General features: G+C 46.7%; 1 protein-coding gene across 2 annotated transcripts in view; it reads right to left on the bottom strand.

The window, feature by feature from the left end:
* Nucleotides 1-26,149, bottom strand: part of ACOX2 (acyl-CoA oxidase 2) — a 37,721-nt gene that overhangs the window by 9,250 nt on the left and 2,322 nt on the right. Inside the window, exons 3-11 of one of the 2 annotated variants that reach the window (XM_075005299.1) lie at nt 20,608-20,770; nt 18,329-18,480; nt 17,640-17,747; nt 11,478-11,597; nt 10,795-10,910; nt 8,771-8,943; nt 5,597-5,759; nt 2,862-3,052; nt 1,039-1,200 (exon numbers count right to left, since the gene is read on the bottom strand). In XM_075005299.1, coding sequence (XP_074861400.1) covers nt 1,039-1,200; nt 2,862-3,052; nt 5,597-5,759; nt 8,771-8,943; nt 10,795-10,910; nt 11,478-11,597; nt 17,640-17,747; nt 18,329-18,480; nt 20,608-20,770 — 1,348 coding nt within the window. The remainder of the gene's footprint in view (nt 1-1,038; nt 1,201-2,861; nt 3,053-5,596; nt 5,760-8,770; nt 8,944-10,794; nt 10,911-11,477; nt 11,598-17,639; nt 17,748-18,328; nt 18,481-20,607; nt 20,771-26,149) is intronic. The other variant, XM_075005300.1, reaches the window with a different exon arrangement.

Genomic DNA, 26,149 nt, shown 5'->3' with positions numbered 1-26,149 from the left:
CTGGGAAGAAAATCACCTCTGTTGTATGTGTCTATAAACACAGACTGTATGCACCACTGTACGTACCCACAGTCTCAAAAAGGCAGCTCTGAAGTGAATATTGTAAATGAATTTCACATGCTCGGAAAGCAGAGAGCATTGGTCATGAGAACTGAAAGACATCTAACCACAAGTCAGAGAGAAGCACTCAGGCAACTCTTCCACTACAGGACCTCCACCCACAGCAGCTTCCATCTCTGTTTAGCTGGGAGCCATGTGAATTGTCTTTAGCTTGGGAAGGAGGCGAGTGAGAGAGAACAATGGAATTAAAGAAAATGAGTGCCAAATATTCATAACTGTCTCAGATGCCGCTGCCTTCCATACCAGGGGATAGATATTGTTCAAAGACACTGCCATGTAAATCTACAGTGATTTCAGGCAAGGCACTCCGCATTTGCATTGGTGTACTCAGACAGTATTTGGTTTGCTGGGTCTACATGGTTTCCAGAGACCAGTGATGTCACTCTCTGTAACTGTTATAACTTATACGTGAGGACGTATATCGTTACTACTCATCTGCTATTTGCGGTAGTACTCAGCAGTTAGAATCTAAACTGGAGCCCCAATGTGCTAGGGCTGTGCAGACGGTTTGAAAAAGCCTCTGGTGTTTTATTTGTCTTGGCAGTGTTCAGAATGGCACAGTGTTAAACTATCCAGCAACCTCTCTCAGGATGGCAGCCCTGTTCGGAATATGCTAGCTGTTACATACTGCTTTTGGCTTTAAAATGCTAGGATCTGGAGCAGTAAAAATTGACTCAGAAGGGTACCATAAGAAAGGAGCAGAATCTTCATTTTGGCACGAATGGCCGGACACAGGTGTGTGTGGTTTTTTGGTTTTTGTTTTTTTTTTTTGCTAAATTTAAACTAACCACCTCCTTTTTTTTTTAAGATAAGAAGCTGATTTTGGTGGCTTTCTTGTTTTGTGAGGAAGGATTTAACTCCAGGCCGACTTGATCGTTAAACTTGAAGAAGCTTCTCCTCCAGCCCCTCTTTACTGACCTGGCTGCTCTGTGCTGATAGGCCTCTGCATAAATGTCTGGTTTGAGAAAGTCCATCTTGGTCATCGCCCAACACTTTCCAGGGTCCACTGAAGACAAATAGGCAACAGATGGAGGGATAGGCTGGCCAGAGCGAACTGCTGCAAGGCACTTTACCAGAAACCTGATGATAAGGTAACAGAATGGGTTCTTATCTTGGTATCTTTCCACAACTGCAGCATGTCTTCAACATGACCTCTGTTGAGGAGATCCGAGACTGTCTTAGCTAAAGCCAGCTGCCACTGGGAAATGTATATGGATACATATCAGGTCATGGTTTGGAAACTTGATGAGTTACTGTAGGACCCTTTCTTCTCTGATATGAGGTGGGGAAAGGGGTTCCTCAATTTCTGTCACCAAGCTCTTGTGTATCCCCACCCTGACTGCATCCCATTTGACACCCAGCTAACCAAGCAGGGCTGGACAGGCCCCACACATGTTAAGCAATGGCTCCCTTCCACTGCTTACTAATTGAAGCTGCTCTCCGCTCCATGACAAGCTAAGCACTCTGCCTTGGTGATGCACAGAGCATGGCTTTGTGAGTCTCTTACCCGGTGTACATCAAATCCAAGCTGACTTTTCAGTTTTTCTTTTAGGAGGTACATCTTTAAGCAACCTTTTCTTTAAACATAGCAATAGGCTGCACTGAATCAGTTTGTTCTATGCAAGGTATTGCAATGTGTCACGAGTCTCTGTACGGTGAGGGAAGAGCAGAGTTATTGTGTACCATCAAAAGTCTAAAATCCACCATACAGTTACGGCATTTTGTGTGGTGTTTGCAGTATCTTCGTGTGAGGAGCCTGGCTTTCCACACGGTCTGGCTAATGGCTGTGCTCTGATAAATGCTGAGTTCTGATATTGCTATCACTATTAGCATGATTCCATCTCTGTGATAATTAGATATTATCTTCAAAGTTGCATGAGCCACAGAACTTGGGACATTAAAGCCAATTTGTGTGTGGTGCATTTATCCCCTTAAAAAAAAATCCCTATGCATGAGCATGGAACACGCAGGCATGGGAGCCCCAAATACTGAATCTCTCTTTTTGCGGTCAGACAGCAGCAGGGGGAGCTTCACCATCAAGTCCTACTGATGTGACTCAGCCCTCACTTGGACAGACCATCTCCTGGAGTACTGGGCTAAAGTATAGAGGTCATCTCTGTGGCAGTGCTGCTGGTACTGCCAACAGATGCAGCGGGGGCATGCAGGGGTAGGGGGCGTGGTGGAGGTGTGGTATGGCTCTCTCTGAGAAAGTGGTCTAGATTTTTCCCATTTAGCAGAGTGCATGTTTTTGGCATTCTAATTAGATGTTAGCACTGCATCTTTACTGTGTGTCATCCCTTACAGATAATTAATACACAACATATCCAAGGGAAAACAACATTTCTGAGTAGGCCGTGTCCTGGTCTAAGTGGATGAAGTTTACCATCTCAGAATTTAAACTTAATTTAAAATCACCTTGAAAGGCAACGCATTCCATTGAAATCTCTTTTCCTGTTTTCACTTTGCCTCCAGATGGCAGGATCATGAGGTAGGCATGTGTCCAATCTGTTTCCAAACCCTCATCATGGAATCTCAGCACCTCAAGCTCTAGGGACTGTCTGAAACTGTTCAACCTCCTTCCCTGCTTGTGGGAGCAAAACCTGAACAGCTTGTGAACTGGGTTTGCTCAGGACACACATTGCATGAAAGCTGCTGAGGCCCTTAAGTGCTTTGGAGAAGACGCTGCAGAGAGGGAGGGGACTAGGAGGCAGGCTGTTCCCCGAACAAGGCAGAACAGTTACCTGGCAGTCTGCAGGAACAGCACTGTATTCTCCCCTTCATAAATACAAGAAGCCATTACTTTTGTGTACAAAAAAGGAAGTGCACTCAGCGCAGAGTACCCGTGTCCTCCACAGGCCCTGAGGCAGACCTCCACTCCTGCCGTGCAGCAATCTGTAGCGAAGGCTTTCTGGCCTGAAGTAAGTGCATGAAGCTGTATAAAGCAGAGAAATTAACAGTAAAGGAGTTTTGTAGCATTTCTGCAATGAAGGCCACTAAAAGTTTACCAAAAGTTAAATCTCAATGTGCTCTGACAAATCCGACTCCTCTAGTGTCAGTCCTCTGGCTGCATGTGCAAACCCAGAGGTCCAATTTTTGTCCATTTGCATTCTTGCAAACGTGCACATGCTCGCACCACGTGCACTTCTTACAAACTCGGCTGCCAGGTGACTTCTAGGCTGTCTACCTGGCCCTGCCGTTTGGCCTATGGGCACGGGATGTGCAGCATTCCAGCCCTGCGTGGATGCTGTGGGCATGAGCACAAAGGTAGCTAGGCTGAGTTAACCTGGAGTGTATTAATGCAAACTAAGTACACTTTAGGTCATGCTACATGGGAGTCACAGGCTCTCATTTCTCTGGGGGTGTTCACCCACAAACCATGCTCCAGCTCGCCTCTTCCTGCCCCTGCCCTGCCTCTTCACAACCCATTCCTCCCACTTTCCTGACTTACGGTACTATACTCGTGCACTCTGCACTTCACATTCCATGGCCCAAACAATAGGGCCACATGAACAAGCTCATTTGGTTGAAGCCCAGAAGGGACAAGTGTGATCATCGAGTCCAGGGGTGTCCAACACGTGGCTTGCAGGCCAGAATCTGGCTCGTGAAGCCTTTTTAACTGGCCCACGGAGCTGGCAGCGGTGCCATTTTTAAAAGGCACGTGGGCAGCTCCTCTTCAAGGAGCCATTTGCGGCTCCCGCCTCTGCCACCTGACTCCTCCTCTGGCTCCTGTACAGTGCAGCAGGGGCAGAGAGAAGCGGCAGGGAGTACATGCACTGAAGCTGCATACAGCTGTGAGCAATGTGCACTGCTGTATGCATGCGTCCCTCCCCAGTGCTTGGAGAGAGAAGTGCATGGCAATGGCACTGGTGGTGGCAGCTTCAGTGAGTCACAGGCATTGGATTGTAACAGGGGAGCAGAAGGCTGGCTCTGGAGGGGATGGGGGAATTGGGTTAAAGCTGAGGGCTGGGGCTGTCTGCCACTGGAAGAGGGGAGGGAGGATTTTGCATGTCTGAGTATTGGGGGTACGTACAATTTTTTTTTTTTTTAAAAAGGGGTACTTTGTAAAAAAGGCTAAGAAACACTTAAGTAGAACTCAGTTTAATTGGCTTAACGGCCAGCAGAAGGGATCCAGCCATTAAACCAATTAAATTGAGTCCTAGTCCTTCAGCGCAGCAGGGCACTGGGAGCTGTCCCTGCTGCAATATTCATGGGGGGAGTACAGGGTCTGGGGAGAGCTTGTGCAGCTGCAATGAAGAGGAGCTGGCCCAGCATGCAGCATGGGCAGCTTCTGGTAAATGAATCCTGAATTTGTCGGGGGGGGTGGGGCGCAGGTTTGAGTCTGTGAGCGGAGGTTTAGCCTGGGTGTAAGTGGGGGGCAGTTTGGGACTGCAAGGGGTTTAAGCCTGGAAGCAGGGAGGTGGTAGTGGTGGTTTGGGGCTATTTTTGTGTTTGACCGCTGGAACATGTAAACAATTGCTGTGTAGCCCCCAATGAATGAAAAAAGGTTGGACACTCCTGACCTAGTCTGACCTCAAATAGATTTGGCCATCTGGTTTTAGACGGCACCTTCATTCGAAGCCCAATTTACGGCACTCACTGGTTTTCTCCACTTCCTTGGCCCAGAAGTGAATTTTTTTCTGTTTGTGAAAAGTCTGAAGTGAATCTTTTGGAGTCATTTTGAGCTAACAACTATTGAAGCAATGTTTTCTCAAGCTAACAAAAGCTTTCAAACCCTGTCTCCTTAGCATGCAGATTACAGTTCAGATCTGGAAACTCAGCTATTTTGCTGTGGGTTTTGGGCGAATTATGTAACATCCTAGTGCTTGTTTCCCACCTGTCTAGAGGGTACTTTGTACATTATTTGTGAGACCTAGGCCATGTCTACACTAGCCCCAAACTTCGAAATGGCCATGCAAATGGCCATTTCGAAGTTTACTAATGAAGCGCTGAAATGCATATTCAGCACTTCATTAGCATGCGGGCAGCCGCGACACTTTGAAATTGATGCGGCTCGTCCCGATGGGGCTCCTTTTCGAAAGGACCCCGCCTACTTCAAAGTCCCCTTATTCCCATGAGCTGATGGGAATAAGGGGACTTCGAAGTAGGTGGGGTCCTTTAGAAAAGGAGCCCCGTTGGGATGAGCCGCGTGGCGGCGAGCCGCATCAATTTCGAAGTCTCCTTATTCCCATCAGCTCATGGGAATAAGGGGACTTTGAAGTAGGCGGGGTCCTTTAGAAAAGGAGCCCCATCGGGACCAGCCGCGTGGCAGCGAGCCGCGTCAATTTCGAAGTGCCGTGGCCGCCTGCATGCTAATGAAGCGCTGAATATGCATTTCAGCGCTTCATTAGTAAACTTCGAAATGGCCATTTGTATGGCCATTTCGAAGTTTGGGGCTAGTGTAGACGTAGCCCTAGGAATTAAAAAGCATTGTATGTGCAAATAGTCACGATGTTTTATTATTTTTGTTGCAAATTACCTCAGGTAGTGAATCAAAATTTCCCTGTTTGATCTCTGTGTATCCTTTGTTGTAGAATTTGTTCATGTAAGCAACCATAAAATGCAAGGCATAGGCTGTTGCTAGTAGAGGTAGTAACTTCTGTTGCTGAGTTTGGTAGTCTAGGATTTTTGCCTCTGGGTCCCTGTAAGAAGATGATTTATGATGATAAGGTATGGAAAACTGTGTACAGCAATAATTCAGCAATTAATTCAGCTTGAAATGTTCTGGTAATCTAAGAAGCCTAAAGTATTTCTGCTTTGAAAGCAGGATCCTCTGCTTTGCAAGCAGCTCACAAACTCACCACCTTCTGCCAGTGATTTCTGCAATGAAAGCAGAGAAGGTAAAGATACTTCAGCAAAATTTCCTCTTCTGCTAAGGAAAGCAAAGAAGTGGAAAAGCCCTAGGAACGCTGACTTCATTACACAGAGACACTTACAGAATGCCTAGTGGTGTTAGCTGCTGGGAGGGGGCATCCCTTCCCACAGACCCCAGCACTGAACTGCCAGGGAAAGGGGCCCCTCTTCACCATCCCCAGAAAGAGCCACCTAGGCAAGCCAGACCTACAAGTCTCTCCTGCTCCTTGAGCCCTCCCTGGCCCTGAGCACCCTCTTGTATCCCAAAGCCCACACCCCCAGCCCAGGACCTATACTCCTTACTATACCCAACCCTGAGCCAACGCCCAAACGTGGAGCCCCCCCAGCCCTGAAGGGGAAGTGATGGGTCGCACATCACGTCCATATTTTCACTTTATTTTTCACTGTCAGTTGGGCAATGACTATGGCTTTTGTCCAGAGACTTAATGCTAGCAAAAATTCTACACTGTACCATGTAACTACTCACCAGGGACAAGGTGGATAGTAGTACATTTTATTGGAACAGTATCAGAGGGGTAGCTGTGTTAGTCCGGATCTGTAGCAGCAACGAAGATGGAATAAATGCTGTCCGGAACAGTATCGCTGATGATGCTACAGCACATCTGGCGGCTGAGCTCTGCAACTTTATACTCACACACAACTATTTCAGATTCGGTGACAATATATACCTTCAAATCAGCGGCACAGCTATGGGTACCCGCATGGCCCCTCAATATGCCAATATTTTCATGGCTGACCTAGAACAACACTTCCTCAACTCTCGTCCACTAACACCCCGGCTCTATTTACGCTACATTGACGACATCTTCATCATCTGGACCCATGGGAAGGAGACTCTGGAGGAACTCCCCCGGGACTTCAACAACTTCCACCCCAACATCAAGCTCAGCCTGGACCAATCTACACAGGAGATCCACTTCCTTGACACTACCGTGCTTATACACAATGGACACATCAATACCACCCTGTACCGTAAACCCACTGACCGCTACGCCTACCTTCATGCCTCCAGCTTCCATCCCAGACACACCACACGATCCATCGTTTACAGCCAAGCACTTAGATATAACCGCATTTGTTCCAACCCCTCCGACAGAGACAAACACCTACAGGATCTGCACCAAGCATTCTTGAGACTGCAATACCCACCTGAGGAAGTGAGAAAACAAATCAACAGAGCCAGACGTGTGCCACGAAGCCTCCTGCTACAGGACAAGCCCAACAGAGAAACCAACAGAACACCACTAGCCATCACCTACAGTCCTCAGCTAAAACCTCTACAGCGCATCATCGGGGATCTACAACCCATCCTGGACAATGATCCCACACTTTCACAGGCCTTGGGAGGCAGACCAGTCCTTGCCCACAGACAACCTGCCAACCTAAAACAAATCCTAACAAGCAACTATACACCGCACCACAGTCACTCTATCTCAGGGACCCATCCATGCAACAAACCTCGTTGCCAGCTCTGCCCACATATACACACCAGCAACATCATTACAGGACCTAACTGGATCAGCCACACCATTGTGGGTTCATTCAGCTGCACATCTACCAATGTAATTTATGCCATCATGTGCCAGCAATGCCCCTCTGCCATATACACTGGACAAACTGGACAGTCTCTACGTAAAAGAATAAACGCACACAAATCAGACATCAGAAATGGCAATATACAAAAAACCCATAGGAGAGCACTTCAATCTCCCAGGACACACAGTAGCAGATTTAAAAGTAGCTGTCCTGCAGCAAAGAAATTTCAAGACCAGACTCCAAAGAGAAATTGCTGAGCTACAATTCATCTGCAAATTCAATACCCTCAGCTCAGGATTAAACAAAGACTGTGAATGGCTGGCTAGATACAAAAGCAGCTTCCCCTCTCTTGGAGTTCACACCTCCAGATCTACTGATGACAATACAACTCAGCCTTCCTGACTGAGCTAACCTCAACGAAGGGTCCTGTGGCACCTTATAGACTAACAGAAAAGTTTAGAGCATGAGCTTTCGTGAGTTAACTCACTTCTTCAGATGCTGGACGTGAGTTAACTCACGAAAGCTCATGCTCTAAACTTTTCTGTTAGTCTATAAGGTGTCACAGGACCCTTCGTTGCTCTACAGATCCAGACTAACACGGCTACCCCTCTGATACTTGAGCTAACCTCGTTATCCCCAGCCTTGCTCTGGCCTATTTATACCTGGCCTTGCAGATTTCCAGGACCAGCATCTGAAGAAGTGAGTTAACTCACGAAAGCTCATGCTCTAAACTTTTCTGTTAGTCTATAAGGTGCCACAGGACCCTTCGTTGCTGCTTTATTGGAACAGTTGTTGGTGAAAGAGAGAACAGTTTCAAGCTACATGGAGCTTTTTCAGGTTTGGGGCTGACATGGCTACAACAACTCTGCATTCATTAGGGAATAAGTTTCATATCTCACCCATTGATAGAATGGGAAAGAAGAAGAATTCCCTACCCCACTGGGGTTTTGTCAAGATACTACTGGGTTATGTAATCACGAGGCGAGGACAATCAGGGAGAATTAATGTGACCTTTCCTGGCTATTGAAATACAGAAACTTGGGTCTTCACTCAGATGATGACTGTGAATGGGGTCTCCTGCATGTTGGCTGGCAGATGTTGATTTCCTTCAAGAGACAGGTTAATAAACCGGTAAAGTGGTGATGAGATCACATGTGAAGGGAGACAGGAATAAAAGCAGAAAATAGTGAAGGGGGGCACAATGTGACAATATACCTTTCCCTCTATTTATCAATGTCATTACCTAGGGTTCAACTTGGACTGCCGTCGAACTACTGAATATCTGATGGCAATTGTGCAAGCCTGCAGCAGTATGGGTATAACTTCACTTGAAAGCATCCCGACACGTGACATGATCATAGTCAAGTAGTTAATCTTATCTGACCCTTGTTTCATGTAGGTGCCATCTGGTAGAACCTGGAATTTGAAATAGCGTCATGAATGAATGCCATTAAAAGGGCTCTCGGCAGGGTAGAGGGGCTCAATTGCAGTTTGAGGGGTCTTTGCCTGCCTGGCTGATGCAGAAGGAAGAGAGAGAGAGGATTACTCTCAAGCAGTTGGAATGAATCCAGTAAATATCCTAACCATCTCAAAATCAGCCAAAGATATGTAAGTAGAAGGGAAATGTGTAGATCAGGTTATGGTTGTTTTTAATTTTGTGTGGACTATCCTGTTTTTTGTTTTTAGTTGCTTTGGTTAATGACTTGATTTCCGCCCCCCCCCCCCCCCCCCCCCCCCGTAACTTTTAAGCTAAATCCCAGGCAGGATCCCTGTGCTGCAACTGGTATAGTTTTTCTCTTGTTTTGTTCACTTTTTTAAGCAAATTATTTGATCCCTGTGTCCTAAGTCACTAACAAAATGTCCCACTCCATTAAAAATGTAGACTGGTTTGTGGATCAGGAATGTTTTGATGTCTGTTTTATGCCCATTAACTCTTTGAGAGAGTTTGAGGTCTGTCCAATATGCAAAGCATCTGGGCATTGTTGGCACATGATGGCATATATGATGCCCATGATTCTGTGAATAACCTGGTTAGGTCTAGTGATGATATCACCAGAATAGATATGTGGACAAAGTTGGCAGCGGGCTTTATTGCAAGGAAAAGTCCCAGGACTGGTATTCCTGGGGTATAGACTGTGGCTATTGGCTAGAATCCTCGTAAGGTTGGGAGGTTGTCTGTAGAAGAGAACAGGCATATCACCTAGGGCCTTCTGGAGTGTGGCATCCTGTTTAAGGATAGGCTGTAGGCCTTTAATAATTCGTTGCAGTGGTTTGAGTTGGGCCTGTAGGTGATGACCAGTGGTGTTCTGTTCTTGGCTTTTTTGGGCCTATCTTGGAGTAGCTGGTCTCTGGGTATTCATTTGGCCCTGTCGATTTTGTTTTTTTTACTTCTCTTGGTGGGTAATTCAAGTTTACGAATATTTGGTAGAGATCATAAACTTGAATTACCCACCAGGAGAAATAAAATCTTTGATTACTGTTTTTGGTTCTCTGTCTTAAATATTGAGTCTGTTCTGGTATGGCTATGGTCTGAAGAAGTGGGTCTGTCCCACAAAAGCTCATCACCTAATAAATTATTTTGTTAGTCTTTACAGTGCTACTTGACTGCTTTTTTGTTTTGACAGAGCTAAATATTTCAGTACATAAGGAATAAAGTCCCCCTTTTATGATGCACACACTTTCTTCTGTTGCTTCTGATACATTTTGCCTGCATCTCTATCCTTATCTCAGCAGTTAACTGGGAGTTGCAACCCCAACTGGGGTCACTCCATTAGCAGAAGAGGTTGTAGGAATCCTGCTTGTGCAGAGAATGTGATTTTACAACATGAGGTTCTTTGTATGACACACCCTCTTACACACCATGCCTGTGAAGTCATGGTGCAAGTAGGGTGCAGTATGATTTCACACACAGCCATAAGTATGGGAGGTCGCACTGTGCAAATTACACCATTTTGTAAAGCAACATAGCACCCTGTGTGTGCAAGATTACATTGCAGGGAGGAGCTGTTTTTCCCCCTTCGTGCTGTCTTGGGCTCAGGCAAGCAGTGCATTGAAAAAGGAGTCATGCGGAGAAATGTTTAGGGGCTTCACTTCTAACATGTGACTTGTGCTGTACAGAGAACATTTAAGATAAAAGTAACTTCATTCCTGCCCTGTAATTCCCTGTGATTGCAACTGAAATTGTGCATAAATCAGGAAAATATTTGACATAAATCTAGATGTTTCAGGACTCTTCTTGAGGCGTTTGTAATTTAAGGCATCACATACCTGAGAGAATCTGCTCAGCATGTTTTCTCTAGGAACAGTCACATTCTGCAACATGAGATAGCCATTGTCAATGTGTTCAAAATTCATTTTGGGACCAATGTCTCCTACGGTAACCCCTAGGGAATAGGAAAAAGGATCCTGTTTACTTCCTTTGGAAAGTGACTTTCCTTAACACTTCAATAGACTTGTAGATCTAGCACGGGGTAAAATTCAACTTCCCAACCCTTCCTTTGGAGAAAGCTTTTCCCATGGGGTGAGGGAGCTACTTGAGTCCAAAAGGGTGTTCTGTCCGCCTTACCCATCTAGCTACTTGTGAGTGCTGCCTGGGGAACAGGGTTTAAACATTAAATGGATGCAGCAGCACAATTACGGGTCTTGACATGTCACAGTGGAAAGCAGCTTTAGGCAGGAGCTGCCAAAGGTTATCATCAAGAATTCTTCAGTTGAAGTGTTTTTGGTCATTGTATCTATGTATGGCTGACGTTTCACGCTTGTAAGCATCTGTTGTGCCCTGCCCTGAAAATTCAGGACTCTTTGCTAGTACTTGTTCTTATAGTGAGACAATTATCAGGTGTCTATATAGAATTATAAAAAATTCAGGCTCAGTATTTAGAAAATATTTGGTGAGTGAACTACACCAGGAAACTGAAGAATCACTCACTGCAGGGTCTGGAGTAACTTACCTGGTGCAGGTGAGTGGTCACGAAGGCTGCGGATCTGCAGTATGAAGGGATGCAAGCCATAGCACTTTCCTTTAATATACAGCTGGGCAAAAACGACAGCATGGGTTGCTGATCTGCCCACTAGAGGGGAAAAGCATAGCAGGTCTCTCTGAGATTAGGTGCAATAAATGGTTTTATAGTTAAATGAGGTACACCCAGGTTCTGTTCCATGGAACACAGGAGTAGTCACTAGTGAACGTTTCCTTGAGGAAAATGTGATCTAGTGGAATAAGCAGGTGTCTCCACAGCATCTCAGGGTGTAACTGCCCTCAGGAGCTTAGTGCGTGTGCCTCTGCAGCTTTAGCTAAAGGCCAGCTGGCTCTCAGTTTAGGCTACAGAGGGACACTTTTTTTTTTTTCTCTGTGAACTGGTCGAGATACTCCATGGGACAGTTAACCACACACAGCTGTGTGGGTTACACAGGGACCTTTGGAGCTAGAAGTCTGAGTAGTTCTCCTCACACTGTTCATTTTCTATATCTCAGGCAACTCACTTTCCCTCTGAAAGGAGCACAACGCACCTGTGTAAATAGTTAATGTTCCTACAATCCTAGCAAATGTGAAATGCTACTGATGTGCTGCGTAGATGTGTAGTAATGGTGTTGGGGTCTGCAGTTCTGTGGAATGCTCTCTCCATCTGTATGCTCAGGGCAAACCTGGGACATGGGCTTGGGAGCACTGGTGTTGAGACTCTGCACTTCTGTAGCGTCCCAGATATTAGTGAATTTGGCCTGGCAATGCCTTACAGAGGGGATTCTGTGAATTATGCCAGTGTTGCAGGAAACAAGCACAGGACCTGAATGCTCTGATCTCCTGGTTCCTTTCTTCTCTGTGATTGACTGAGGGGTCAAAGCTGGTCCTTTCCCAGGTTTCTAATCTCTAAGGTACTTTGAAAAAGCCTGCCACCTACTTCCAGCAAACTGACTGCAGGCTTCATTATGCTCTGTGGCTGCCTAGGCAGGAAAAAGACATCTGACACTTGTAGTACTGAGGAGTGTTGGCTATAATGGCTGTGCGTCCCAGACAGACGCTGGTTGGGGTTTGGTGAAGCTGCTGTTAAACACAGTGCATTGGAACTGGACACAGATTAAAACAGAGCTCTTGCCAGCACCTTAAACACTGAATGATCACCATATGCTACTGCACAAACAGGGTCTGCATGTGCACACTAATCGTTGGGGTATGCCTGCAGCACGTGTAGGTAAACCCACGTTAGCATCGCTTGAGCTAGCGAGAATACCAACAGCAGCAAAACTATGATACTGGGGAGTAGGCAACTGAGCTAGTGCCCAGAATCTTAGGTGGGACTGACCTGCCCATGCTGCAGCCCACATTACTGCAGGTTCACTGTCCTGGTATCCAGCTGTGCTTGATTAAAGCTATCTGAGGTGCGTCTACATAGGCTGCAATTTTCCCTAGCGGTGCAGACTTGCCCAAAGGTACAACAAGATCGAGTTGCTGGAAGCTGAAGCAAGACATTTTTAATTGGTGATTGGGTGGAATGTTTAACTGTAGGGGAGAGCTGTCCTGTGGAACAGCTACCTAAAGGGGATGATACATTCAGTGCCACTTGAGGTCTTCCAACTGAGGCTGGAAGCCATTCTGAGATCCACTGTAGTTCAGCCACAAGACTTTGGGCTCAGGAGTGTCACCTGAGCTAGCTCTATACTACACCATAAAGTCAATTTTAAGGCACTAACTTGATTTTACAACGTGACTGTCTTCACTGCAAATGCCATTAGGTCGATTTTAAGGGGTGCTAAAGTTGACTTTCTTGCCCCACCCTCTGATATGATGTAATGCCAAGTTCAAATTTAAAAGGTTGAATTAAAGCTAGTGTGGAAACAGTGTTACTTTAAATTGATTTTATTGGCCCCACAAGTATCCCACAATGCCCCACAGGCATCTGTTCTGCCCACTTTCACCTCTGCTGCTCTCCAGGTGTGCAGGAAGTATGTAAAAGGAAGCTTGGGAATTTGAGTTCATTTTCTCTCTGACCACTGTGGACAGCACACCTCAGGAACCATCGCATATAGCCATCAGGAGTTCTCAGGCTTCTAATTCTGATCTGACTTCTCAGGATTGCAAAAGAGCTCCAGCATGGAGCCATAACAAGATCCTGGATCTTATTTCTGTGTGGGGTGATGAATCTCTGCTGAGCAGACCGAATCAGCAAAGAAATGCAAGCATCTATGAGAAGATTACTCAGGGCATGATGGAGAAAGGGTATCCCAGGGACACTCAGCAATACCAGGTCAAAATCAAGGAGCTCAGGCAGAATTAACAGAAGGTGAGAGAGGCCAATAGTCAATCTGGGACATTTCCCAAAACACACTGCTATTACAACAGCATTCTTGGGAGGGACCCAAACATGTTCCTCGAGGGTAGCATGGACTCAGGAGACCATCCTCAGGTTTCTGGTGAAAACTGAGAGGGCAAGGAGGAGGTGGAGACTGATGAAGAGGAGCTCTTGGTCACCCTTGATCCAGTTCCCCCATTGGCACCTGATGCTTTGGGGTTCAGCAGTACTGGGCCCGAGAGCGCTCTTCTGGTGAGTATACATATTTTTTTAAACTGCTACAAGCAGGTTCTGCCTGGGCTGGGGTATAGGCTTTCTTCCGTTGAACACATTTTTTTTAAACTGCTACCTGCAGGTTAAGTGCAGTGGACATATGCCCCTTAAAATATCTTGTTAATATTTCTAGCGATGGAGCGCTGCTTATTCTTGGAACTCTCCATAAAGGTTTCAGCCAGGTACTCTTTATATTTTGCACGAGGTTTTGGAGAAGCCCGATTTATTCCAGCTTCCACGATACCACATCTTGTCACACCAGGCAACCAATATGTAATTTGGCGTGATAGCACCACACAGCATTCTGGCAAATTGTTCAGCCCTGTGCTCACATAGTATGAGCATATTTTCTTTTTCACTTTTATTCTTAGGAGGTTGATGTCTCTTTTGGCAACTTAGAAGAAGCACGTGAAGTTTCATTAAAGTTTGTCCCCCCTCAAGATTATCGCACTACTCTCTGGCCATTTAAATTTCCCAGGGCTGCCCTGCTGCACCACATGGCTGGCGAGATCTCCATCTCCTGCCTCTGTGCAGCTGGTGGGCTCTCCTGGCCCTCTCCTCTCCCTCCACACTACTGGAGAGCTCCCTGGTGCACGCGCACACACACACCCCTACTGCAACCACACAACTGTGAAGGGTTTGAGAAGCTACCAAGAGTATCTGGCGCTTTATATTTTACAGGATGACATGCCCTGCTATGTGGCCAGCAGGCATGACTCCTCCCTACCACCATGCGGTTTCCCAGCTGTGCTGCTGCTTTAAATGGCTCTTTCCCTGCTCAGGATTTATGAGGAGCCACCAAGAACACTTTTTTTCTGTGCTTTACATTTTACAGGGCTTTGTTTCAAACCCCCACTCCCTACCTGTGCCATCATTAAGCTGCCAGGATCTTACTATGTCCACAATGAAATAGTCTGGATAATGAACAGCTTCCATTCTGCAGAGGTTGATTCACTGTTACCTTTAAGAAGCCAAAAGTGGCCTTGGAAAACCAAAGTTGCAGTGATTGTCACAAAGCGACCCATTCATTTTAGGAGTCAGTGCATTGCGTCACATTTAAAAACTGTATCAACATTTTGACGTCAATAGCCTTCAACAGGTAGTGTGAGTGGGGTGGGTGGTGGGGGAAGTTTCTGTGATGTGCCACAGGAAAAGATCCAAACAGGACCTCATCCTGCAGCAGCTTGAAAAGGCAGTGAAGGAGTCAGCCCAAGTGGCTGCTGACAGAAAGTGGACCCAGCAGTGGTGACCTGCTCCAGTACAGGAACAAGGACTCAACAGAGCTCCTGATGGCTGTCAAAGAGCAAAGTGACACCCTGAGGTCCACGGTGGAACTGCAGAGGGACACCCACCACAGGACTCAGTTATGCAGCCTCCTCACCCTCTTGCCCAACATCTCCTTGATATTGCCCAACACCCCCACAATCAGGGCCCTCAAATGTAGGGGGGAGGGCACAGACCGTCTTGCAGTCCACCCCCAGGGCCTTTCAACACTGCAATAGGCTCACATTCCACTCAACACAACCCCCATAAATAAAAAGAATGTTTTTGTGAAAACCATAGTGTCATTTATTCGTTCACATGGGGTGGAGTGCAGCTGGAGCTACTTTCATAATGGTAGAGCACTCATCATTGGGGGGCAGATTCACGTGGCTGTCTGCTCATTCATGAAGTTTATTTTAAAAAGCCTCCCTGATTTTCGTTGCTTCTGCACATGCATTTCTGAATGCCCTTGTGTCCAGCTGTGCATAAGCACTGCCCAGGGCATCTGTCTCTGCAACCTGAGCTGGCATGATATGTCCCCCTTTGATTCGCAAATGTTATTGAGAATACCACATGTGGCACCACGGGGGCATTCAGGCTTTGCCAAGGTCCAAACGAGTCAAAAGACACCTGTATCTAGCTTTTAAATGGCCAAAGGCACATTCTATTGCCCTTCTCTACTTGCTCAGCCTGTAGTTGAAGTGCTCCTTGCTGCGGTCCCAGGTGGCTGTTGATGGTTTCATGAGCTAAGGGAGCACAGGTTGCCCCGTATCACTATGGACATTTCCACTTTGCTAATCTTGATTTTCTGCTCTTGGAAGAAAGTCCGATTCTGGAGCTTTCTGTGTAGACCTGAATTTCTAAAGACGTACGCTTCATGCATCTTTCCCAACCATCCCACACTGATGTTGGTGAAAAGACCGTTGTGATTCTCCAATGTCTGCAACACCATGGAGAAGTACCACTTACGGTTTATGTACTCTGAGACCAGGCGGGGGATATGCATTCCATCTATCACCCCACTGCAGTTAGGAAACCCCATCACAGCAAAGCCGTCCACTATGTCTTGCATGTTTTCCAGAGTCATGGTCTTCCACATCAGACGGGCACAGACTGCCTTGGCTAGCTGAATCGCTGCGGCCCCCACTGCATATCTGCCAACTCTGAATTGATTTCTCACTGACTGGTAGCTGTTGGGCACTGCAAACTTCCACAGAGCAATTGCCACTCACTTGTGAACTGTCAAAGCATATGTCATTCTGGTACTGCTGTGCTTCAGGACAGGGTACAGCAAATCAAAGTTCTGTGGAAGTGTCTTTGTGCATGCGGAAGTTCTGTAGCCTTGGATGCTCATCTCAGACCTCCAAAACAATGAGATCCCACCAATGCATAGTGGCTTTCTGTCTCAAGAACCAACGCTCCACAGCATGCAATGCATCCAGGGCAGCCAGCAGCTCTGTATTCCTGCTCTCCAGTTCTTCAATATCCTCATCCAAATCCACCTGATACTCCCACTGGCTCTAATAAAATACTGCATGACACTTTGGGAAGTAGCCATAACACAATGCGATGGCTCTAAGCTGCTCAGGATCCATGCTAGCACCATGCAGTGGCATGAGTCGGGGTAGGCTTTGGGAAAATGGCACAAAAAATGGCATGAAATTCCTTGGGCTGTTTGGAAAACAAAGGCGGCTGGTTGAAGTGGGGGCACTGCACTCTGTGATATCATCAGACACCCACAAGCACTTGCAGCACATTTTTCCTATAACACACTGGCACAAAAACCCAGAAAGCCATGAGGCTGCTGGCACTCTGGGCTAGGTATCCACAATGCATTGGTGATAGAGTCAAACCTAGCTAAGGCAATGGAGACCCACTGTATCAACTTTCTGGACATTTGCAGACACTCATCTTTGACTTTATAAAATCTAGCAGTAAAAGGTTAACTTCAATACATTCAACTTTATTTTGTAGTATAGGCTTAATAGCTTTGGAGTACAGAAGAATGATTCCCTGCCTACCAGGAGTGGCTGGGCAATGCAGGATCTAGGTCAGTCCAGATGATCATAATGATCCCCTGTGACTTTTAAATATAGGAATAAATATTCACAACCCTGGTTCAGCCAGCCGCAGAGCTTGGTTTTCAAATGTAATCATAATATGTATGAGGGGGTAAGCACAGGCAGCCTTGACACCCACCCACTCAGACAGGTCAGGGAATGGAGGGGCAAATTCAGGGAATGAGGCGGACTAGGAACAGCAGAGTATAAGTGCGAGTTTGGGACTTACAGTCTCCAGGCCACCACTTCATTGCAGAGATCTTTGGTGTATTCAGTATAAATTCCTGAGTTGAAATGTCAAAAGTCGCTGTTGTCTCCAAACCACGAAGAAATGTCCCTTCACAGAGACAAATGGATATCATCTCTCAGTATATCTGAAACATCATCGGAAAGACAAACATCCCATCCTCAAGGCCCCAGTGCCGAAAAGTAACACTGGAGCGGTAGTAGATCAACACCTCTCCCTTCCTGCCAACCCCCTTCCTCTCAGAGAAGGATCTACTATTGATTGTGCATTGAGTGCCTGCTCTTGCAGCTCTCTCCATTGGCTGTTTAAGGCTGGGCCCAACCTGTTGGCTGCTGGAGTCTTTTTATACTATAGTTTTTCCTTGAGTTAAAGTTTGGCACTTATTTTTTATCTTCCACCTCGAAAGCAAGAGACATTTTTTTCTTCTTTCTTTGGGACCCTCATGCACATTGCAGATAAACAGCTTACCAACCACTAAATTCGAGTCTCTGAATTTTTTTTTTTGGGGTGGGGAGCAGCCAATTGTTTACAACATGAGGCACCCTTTGGGACAATCTTTGGCCATATCCTAATATTATATTTCTGAGACTGAACCAATTAACATCCACTGACCATCTGGCCCAGTGCTTTTTTTTTGGTAAGGAAATGCTACATTTTCTCTGTGGACTTACCATGTCCCAGTTCAGTTTGAGCATAGGTTCCTATAATGTAGTGTTTGTCAGCAAGTGGGATCCATTCAGTAATCTGTTCATCTGTTCCCAATGCCAAGATACTGCTCTTAAAGACACGATGGACGTTAAATGCTATGTCTCCTGCAAGTGCCCTGCAAGGATTATATGTACAGTGTTCCTTATGGGTGATTAGTTCCAAGAATATTGTTAATGCAACAGTGCAAATGTGTAAGGCATTTTAAAAAAAAATTCCACATATCAGTTCTGAGCTCCCCACTGTTACCAAGCTTTTGCACTACTTTTGTAATAAAACACATCTACACAAATAGTGCAACAAAATAGTCCTTCAAGGATGGTTGCATTTTGTTTTTCGTAGCATACCTTGTTTGAGAGTCATTTGTTTGAGGATTACACCTCCTTTGTCGTTTAACTGGTAATGTGGAAAGGTGTTTTTTCCTTTTGGATCAGCTTACCAAAGTTGAAGTGAGGTTCTAACACACCATCCAGCCCTAAACTGTCTTTGATTTTTATTAACCTTTTCATCTCCTTTCCCTCTTCTTCCTTCTATTTAAATCACAAGAAAAACACTGGATATTGCTGATTTGAGCTGGAATGTACTGAACGGCCACTGTCACTAAGGGCTTAGATAACTCTGAATGGGCTTGCTTTTTTTTTTAAAAAAAAAAACAAAACTTGATAGTCAGTTTTCCTGATGCTAGGCCAGCTGGCTCAACTGCACAATGCCATTCCAGCATGGCGCATTCAGAGATTTCACAGCCCACAGGAACTCAGATAATGTCCTTTCAGTGGCACATGGTAATTTTTTTTTTAATATATAAAACGGAGGAAGTGAGCAGTATCTTCCTCTGCACAGAAGGCAGCTCACTTTTTGTCACATGGAAACATTTTGCTCAGTGGAGTTGACCAGTTTTGATCATTCTCTGTATATTATTCGCAAACCCTTGTTTTACTGCAGTGCCATCACAGGCACCTCTGTTAAGAAGTGATGGACTGCTGCTCTCTTTAATAAACGATCATCTCCTTCCTGTTATACAGGACCTCAAAGAGCTTCAAGATCACCTGGGTTTGGCGGTTAGGAGGGAAGAACTGTGTGCAAAAGTGTTTAAAAGAAAACTGCACTGCGTAGCAATGATACACTTAGTAACTCTTTAGCTAGCTAGAAAGACACATTTAAAATGATTTTCAAAACAGTTTTTAGAGACATTTGCTATTATTTCACGGTCTCCAATACAGTGAGCCACTGGGCTCTTTTAAGAACTTGCCTTCTGATGTGGATTATATACAAGATGTAGGGTAGGAATTTGGTCCTCCTGCAAGGTACACTGCATTCTGGCCCAGTTTCAATAAAGCATTTATGCACATGCTTCACCTGAAGCACATGACTTTTCCCATTGACATCACTGGGAGAGGGACATAATGAAAGCGGGTGGGGTGGGTTAGTAGGATGCTGATTGTCTCCCATTTTATTGCAGGTTAGCTATTTTCACATTTGAGGAAAGCCGCTGGACATTTTATCATTGCATTTAAAAATTGTACCAAAGGCACCTAGAGTCCAGGATAGCAGCTTTCCCCCTTTATGCATATAACTAAATACACAAACCCATTATTTTTCTTATTAGAAGTGGAACTTATCCAAGAACTTTGTGAATTCACTGCATTTTTCATGAATTCAAAAGCTGAGCTGCAGTGACTTCCTGTGAACCACATCATCAGATTGTCAGACTGGTGGCCTTTTCTCATATGGAAGAGAGTTAGCAATTCAGCTGGGGCAGCTTTCTTGGTCTTCAGCTGTTCTCATTCCATGTCTCACGGCACCACCTTTCTGGTATGTGCTTGCCTCCCACTCTATTTTAACTCAGCATTTTGAATGTGTTGCTGGGTGTCCTTGTGGAATGGTTAACAGGATCACATGGGTTTGGAGTCTAGCCTGAGTTCTTCCAGGCAGCTGCCATGGGAAGGGTGTGTGCATGAAAGGGCAGGGGCAGTAAGCTGTGTTGGCTGTCATTTATAGCATGCTGCGTGACGACGTTCTGCAGGAGCAGCTGTATGCTACTTCTTGAGTGTTCCCTTGCAGTGTTATACCAATGTTTTTTCTCTTCTCCCAGGTACAGCGCTCATGTAAAAACCTAGAGCATGTTTGTGTGGGCAGCCCTGTGAACCAGTCCATTAACAGCTGCACCCTCCAGCCGCTCACCTAAGGAGTGTGTGATTTAAGCAGATTTTTTTAAAAACAGTATTAACAATACTGAATTCATTACCTATAGCAGTACTGGTGTTCAGGCCCGTTTTCAGTCCATCCCATTTGATTCATCTTTTCCTTGAGGTGAACAGCCTTTCTGACTGCTGCTTCATACCTCTCGTTCTGGCTCTGGAAGTATTGGTTTTCTCTGCTAAAGACAGGGTCACCACGGATAACCGCCTCTGTAAAACAGAAGAGCATGCTCTGCGATAGCACAGTTTGGCTACCCCTGCCCACTCATGATCAGTCTCTCAGCAAACCCTGAGCTGTGTGTGGCTGCAGCCTCAGGGAGCTTTATCATGGCGTCGGCTGGTCATCGGGAAAGCCTCTGCAGACAACCCTGGTCCCAGCCTCTATTTCAGGTGAGCCACTGCTGTGTCATCAAGAGTTGCCCTCATGAGACTTACAGAATCCCTCTCTTCCCTTCACAGCTTACGAACAGCCAGCGGTTTCTAGTCCGCTTTGGCATAACAAGGCCAGAAACTTCCTCCAGCCACACATTCTCCCGCCCTTGGCCTCCTCCTTGGCACTGATATGCAGGTTCTGTCTGTTGCTGGGCTTGCTGCAGAGACCTGGCTTCATAGTGAATACAAGTGGTATGGTGACCTGGTCATGACTTGCTCATTTGACATGGCTACCACATGGCATCTGTAGGGTGCGAGAAGATTTTGTAACGGTCAAGAGTACAGTCCGACCCCTCTGCGAATCCTCAGGAGAATTCCAAACAGGCCAGTCTGTGCAAGGTGAAAAGCTGCAAAACAACTGACCCTGCCATGGCAACACCTGCAAAACGAAGCGCGCTTGCCAAAACTTCAAGGCTATGCTGGCAGTAGGCCAAAAAAGATAGTGATAGGAATGCATAGGCAATTTTATGTTAATGAGTTGAGTTTTATCAGCTAGTGTTAGGAGGCCTGTTACAGAGCCTCTCCCTGGCTATGTCTACACTAGCCCCAAACTTCGAAATGGCCACGCAAATGGCCATTTCGAAGTTTACTAATGAAGCTCATACATATTCAGCGCCTCATTAGCATGCAGGCAGCCGTGGCACTTCGAAATTGACGCGGCTCACCACCGCGTGGCTCGTCCAGATGGGACTCCTTTTCGAAAGGACCCCGCCTACTTCAAAGTCCCATGAACAGATGGGAATAAGGGGACTTTGAAGTAGGCGGGGTCCTTTCGAAAAGGAGTCCCATCTGGACGAGCCACGCGGTGGTGAGCCGCGTCAATTTCGAAGTGCCACAGCCGCCCGCATGCTGATGAGGTGCTGAATATGCATTTCAGCGCTTCATTAGTAAACTTCAGAATGGCCATTTGCGTGGCCATTTCGAAGTTTGGGGCTAGTGTAGACACGGCCCCTGAGCGAAGCTCCGACGCGTCGGGTTTTCCCCCACCGGTGACTGCGGCGTCTCCAGGGCTCCCGTCGCGGGTGTCACGTGCTTTCAATAAACCAAATATAGCACTCACCTTCTGGATGCAGCCTTGTTTCTGGGGAACCCAAGGCTGGTTGGTTACAGCATCGTATTGGGCCCATGCTGTAATACAACTATATATCCCACTGTGTGGGCTTACACCGGCCAGGCTGCTTCACTGTCTTTGTATCAGTGCACTCTGGGACTCCCCCGGCCGCTGTCCCATATAGTCTCAGGAGGGGAGCACTGCCCAGGAGATGTGTATGGAGTGGAGCAATGCATTCTGGGATACCCTACTGCACAGACAGCTTGGAGGTGGGATCAGCCAAGTCAGTTACGTGCTTGTAATTAGGACAGTGGCTCTCCACTTGGGCCGCACAGCCAGCGTGGCAGGGCAGTGACAGCCTCAGCCCTGGATGTTTGCTGCGTGAGGATGACTGCCTGGCTGCCTCAGAGCTTGCGAAGGCCATCGTCAGCATTGGACCCCATGGGGCGCAGTGGCTGCCTGGACCCCTGCTGTGCCTGGCCAGGCAGCTGCTCAGAAGCCAGACCTCTGCTGTGCAGCTGCCCCAGGTGGGGTCTGGGTGACTGTCCCATCCCTCAGAGCTTTCAGGCCTGGCCAGGAGCCCCAGACCCTGCACCCTGTAATGCTGGGAGGCTGCCATAGCCCTGGCTCATGCAGGGCAGGCAGCCCTAATACTGTCCCATGGAGCCTGTGGAGCAGACTGCCTTGGTACCCAGAGCCCAAGCTCCCAAACCCAGGTGACCCCAGACCCCTGATTCCAAAGGGCTGGCAGGCAGCTCTGACGCCAGACTCCTGCCACTCGAGGTGGACTAGCAACCCCGCCCTGGCAGACCCCAGTACACCTGTGGGCTTTAATCACACAGCTGAGCGGGCCACATGCAGTCTGGTGGTTCAGAACCACTTGTGACATTAGTGGATTTTTAAATTAAATAAGAAAACATTTCTGTGATCACTGTACTAGGTTTGCACCAAATCTAGTGCCAAGTGGGCCAAGTTAGTTGTCTAACGAAAGTTGGGAAGGGGCACCCTGAATCTGTTTATGCTACTTGTATATCTGTGCCATATTTGTTTGTAAAGCCACAGATATTGGCTTTATACCAGAACTAGAATGTTTTAGTGCTGAGATTCACAGTGGGAGGAGCGATCACCTCCCCAATATGGTGACAAGAGCTGAACAAAGGAACAGAGACCAGATACCCAGACTTCCATTCCACATTTTATGGAAATGGACTGGGACGTGCCGGTGAGCCCAGCCACCACTGGCAAAATGCCATGGCAGGCCAGCTGATGAGGTGACCCTCCATCGCCTATGGAAGAAGAAATAAATTTCTCCCTCCACTAGATGGCTCTGGCAGTGACCATCTTTGTTCTCCATCCTCATGAACTAAGCCTATGTGGGCTGGAACCTATCCCTCACGGGGTGTATTTTCATAGACTTTCACGAAATCAGCACGTAACACTGCTGGCCTGCATCAACAGTTTTAATTAATGTACGCAACATACCACTTCAACAATGTTTCTCTCTCCCTGTGATGGAGTGGGGGGAGTGCATGTGAGAGTCAGGCTGGATGTCTGAGGCAAGCAGCAGCTCCCAGTGGCTAAGGATGACCCTGGGGCTACAACTGGCAGGTAACACCTCTGCCCTGAACAAAGAGGAGGGAGGAGCTGAGCTGAGTTTTGAATTGGGGGCGGCAGTTAGAAGCTGGGGAAAGAGGAGCTGGAAGGCAGCCAGCCTGAGGAGGGGGAAAGCTACACCCCAGAGGGGCACCCCTCGGGGTCTTCTCCCCAGGACGGGTTGGAAGGACTGTCTCTGGCTGCTGTGCTGTCGCTTCTGTGAGAAACTGGGCATCTGTTGCCTAATAAACCTTCTGTTCTACCTGCTGAGTGAGAGTCAATCCTGCCAGCAGACAGGGTGCAGTGCAGGGGGACCTCTGAACCCCATCACACTCCCTCTATCCTTTCTTTCTCTATTCATGAACCTTTAAATTTTAGATTCCAAGGGATTGGCATAGCATGCTATTTTGGGTAAGATCTAAGTATATATTGACCTGGGAATGCGGTTGGCCCCTTTGGGGGCTGGAAAAATCTGTGTGGATTTGGTGAAATAGGCTTTCATAGCCTTTCTCCTGAGTAGGAAGGTTGCTGGTCTGAGCATTAGGAGCAGCTGGAGAATCTGTGGGTTTTCACGTATGGCTTCTGGCTGTCCAGTGTAGCTGGCAGAGGTATTTTTGTGGCTGGCTTGATTTGTCTCAGTGAAAAGGAGATCATCGCCTGGACTGCAAGCGGCCCGGTTCTAAGCAATTTGTTCAGGATTGGTTTTCTTAGCTATGCCCAGAAGCCCCTGTAATATTACACCGACTTTAGGATGTGCGACCGTTAGTGTCCCAACACTGTCAGGAAAGAACAGGGGTCTGAACCAATGTTCCCTCTTATCCTTTCCATCTACATGCAGAATAAATTACATGCACTGAGATGTGAAAATGTGCACCACCAGTAGAAACAAAAAAACTAGCTGTGGGTGCCTCTAATTAGCTGGACAGCTTTTGAATCTCTCCTGAGTGGTCGCAAAAGTGCACAGATTACAGGGAACATTGGTCTGAACCCTAAAGAATAAGCAATTGAATCAACCCGTTGCATAATGTGAGTTATGTATCACAATGTGTGGAGTATGGTTTTTTATGAACACTTGTGACGTTCTGAACTTGACAGTTATTGTGAAACAGATGCACAGGCTGGAGTTATGAATCTCTGTCCTTCATTACAGTTTCAAATGCAACTGCAAAGAGGAGCCAAACAGAGACCTGAACTGGTTAGAGCTGCTAAAGCAGAGACCTTTGGACATTCTGACAGGACTATCTCTGCTCTGTGCTGACAGGCTGTTTGCTCCAACGCACTCATAGAATCAAAAGATTAGGGTTGGAAAAATACCTCAGGAGGTCATCCAGTTCCACCCCCTGCTCAAAGCAATGCCAGGCCAACTAAATCATCCCAGCCAGGGCTTTGTGAGGCCTCACCTTAAAAACATCTAAGGATGGAGATTCCACCACCTCCCAAGGCAACTCCATTCCAGTGCTTCATCATCCTTCTAGTGAAATAGTTTCTCCTGATATCCAACCTTGACCTTCTTCCCCACTGTAACTGGAGACCACTGCTCTCCCTTGCAATTACTGCATCTCAGTTTTCCCTACACAGCTGCCCCTTTTACCCTCCCTTCCCTTCCCTTCTCTTTTCATTCAGTTTATTGCTAAGCAAACCTACCACTCTTCCTCTCTGCTCCCTCAGCTGCCATGGTGTGTAGGGCACATGAACTCCTCCTACGTGTCTCTTCCATACACACTCAGGCACTTGGACCACAGTGGTTCTGCTGTTTTGTACCTGTGGGGACTGGTGGAGAAGGATTTCGGACTCCAACCTTAAATTCATGCACACCGTCTCAGTTGTGACTTTTTTAAAACTACACTTTATTTCATGAACTGCAGACTCCTGCTTCCACACTGATGTGCAATATCTGATGCAGAACATACGCTGTGTACTGCAGGACAGACACTGGTTGTGAGAATTCTCTTAAGAGAGCTGCAAAATTCAATTTTCCTGCACCTTGGTGTTAACAGATTAAACAGAACTGCACTGGGAATCATAGCATACTTTCAAGTGCTCACTTACAGCAGGAAACATTGCTGTGTCACTGCTCACGCTCCTGGGCATGAAGAAAGGAGCATTAAAAAAAGCAAGTGAGCCTAAAAGAAATGTTTCCTGTAAGCTAAGTAAAAAGGATACTTCGAATGGGGTATGTGTAGTAGGTGTGTAGATTACAAACCAGTCTTTCCACCTAGTGACAAAAGGAACAGGGGATGAAGTTCAAATTAAACCCTGGCTTACTATATTTCCAATTAACTGTTTTTCCTGCTTTCTGTATTTTGTTACAATGTTATATATAAGGCCACGATTTTGTCATGGAGGTTGCAGAAGTCACAGAATCTCATGCAAAGACCTCCCTGACTTCAGCTCAGGCATGCAGGAGCTGCAGGGTCCTGCCACTTCTCAGAGGAGCAGGGAGCTGTGAGGTATCCCCACTGCCTGAGGCAGCAGGACCCAAACTCCAAGCTGCCATGGATAGTGGGGGGTAC

This window comes from Carettochelys insculpta, chromosome 11, assembly GCF_033958435.1.
Source record: "Carettochelys insculpta isolate YL-2023 chromosome 11, ASM3395843v1, whole genome shotgun sequence".
NCBI classification, from domain to species: domain Eukaryota; kingdom Metazoa; phylum Chordata; order Testudines; family Carettochelyidae; genus Carettochelys; species Carettochelys insculpta.
Note: the sequence above shows the minus strand (reverse complement) of the source record. Positions and strands in the feature narration are given on the sequence as shown.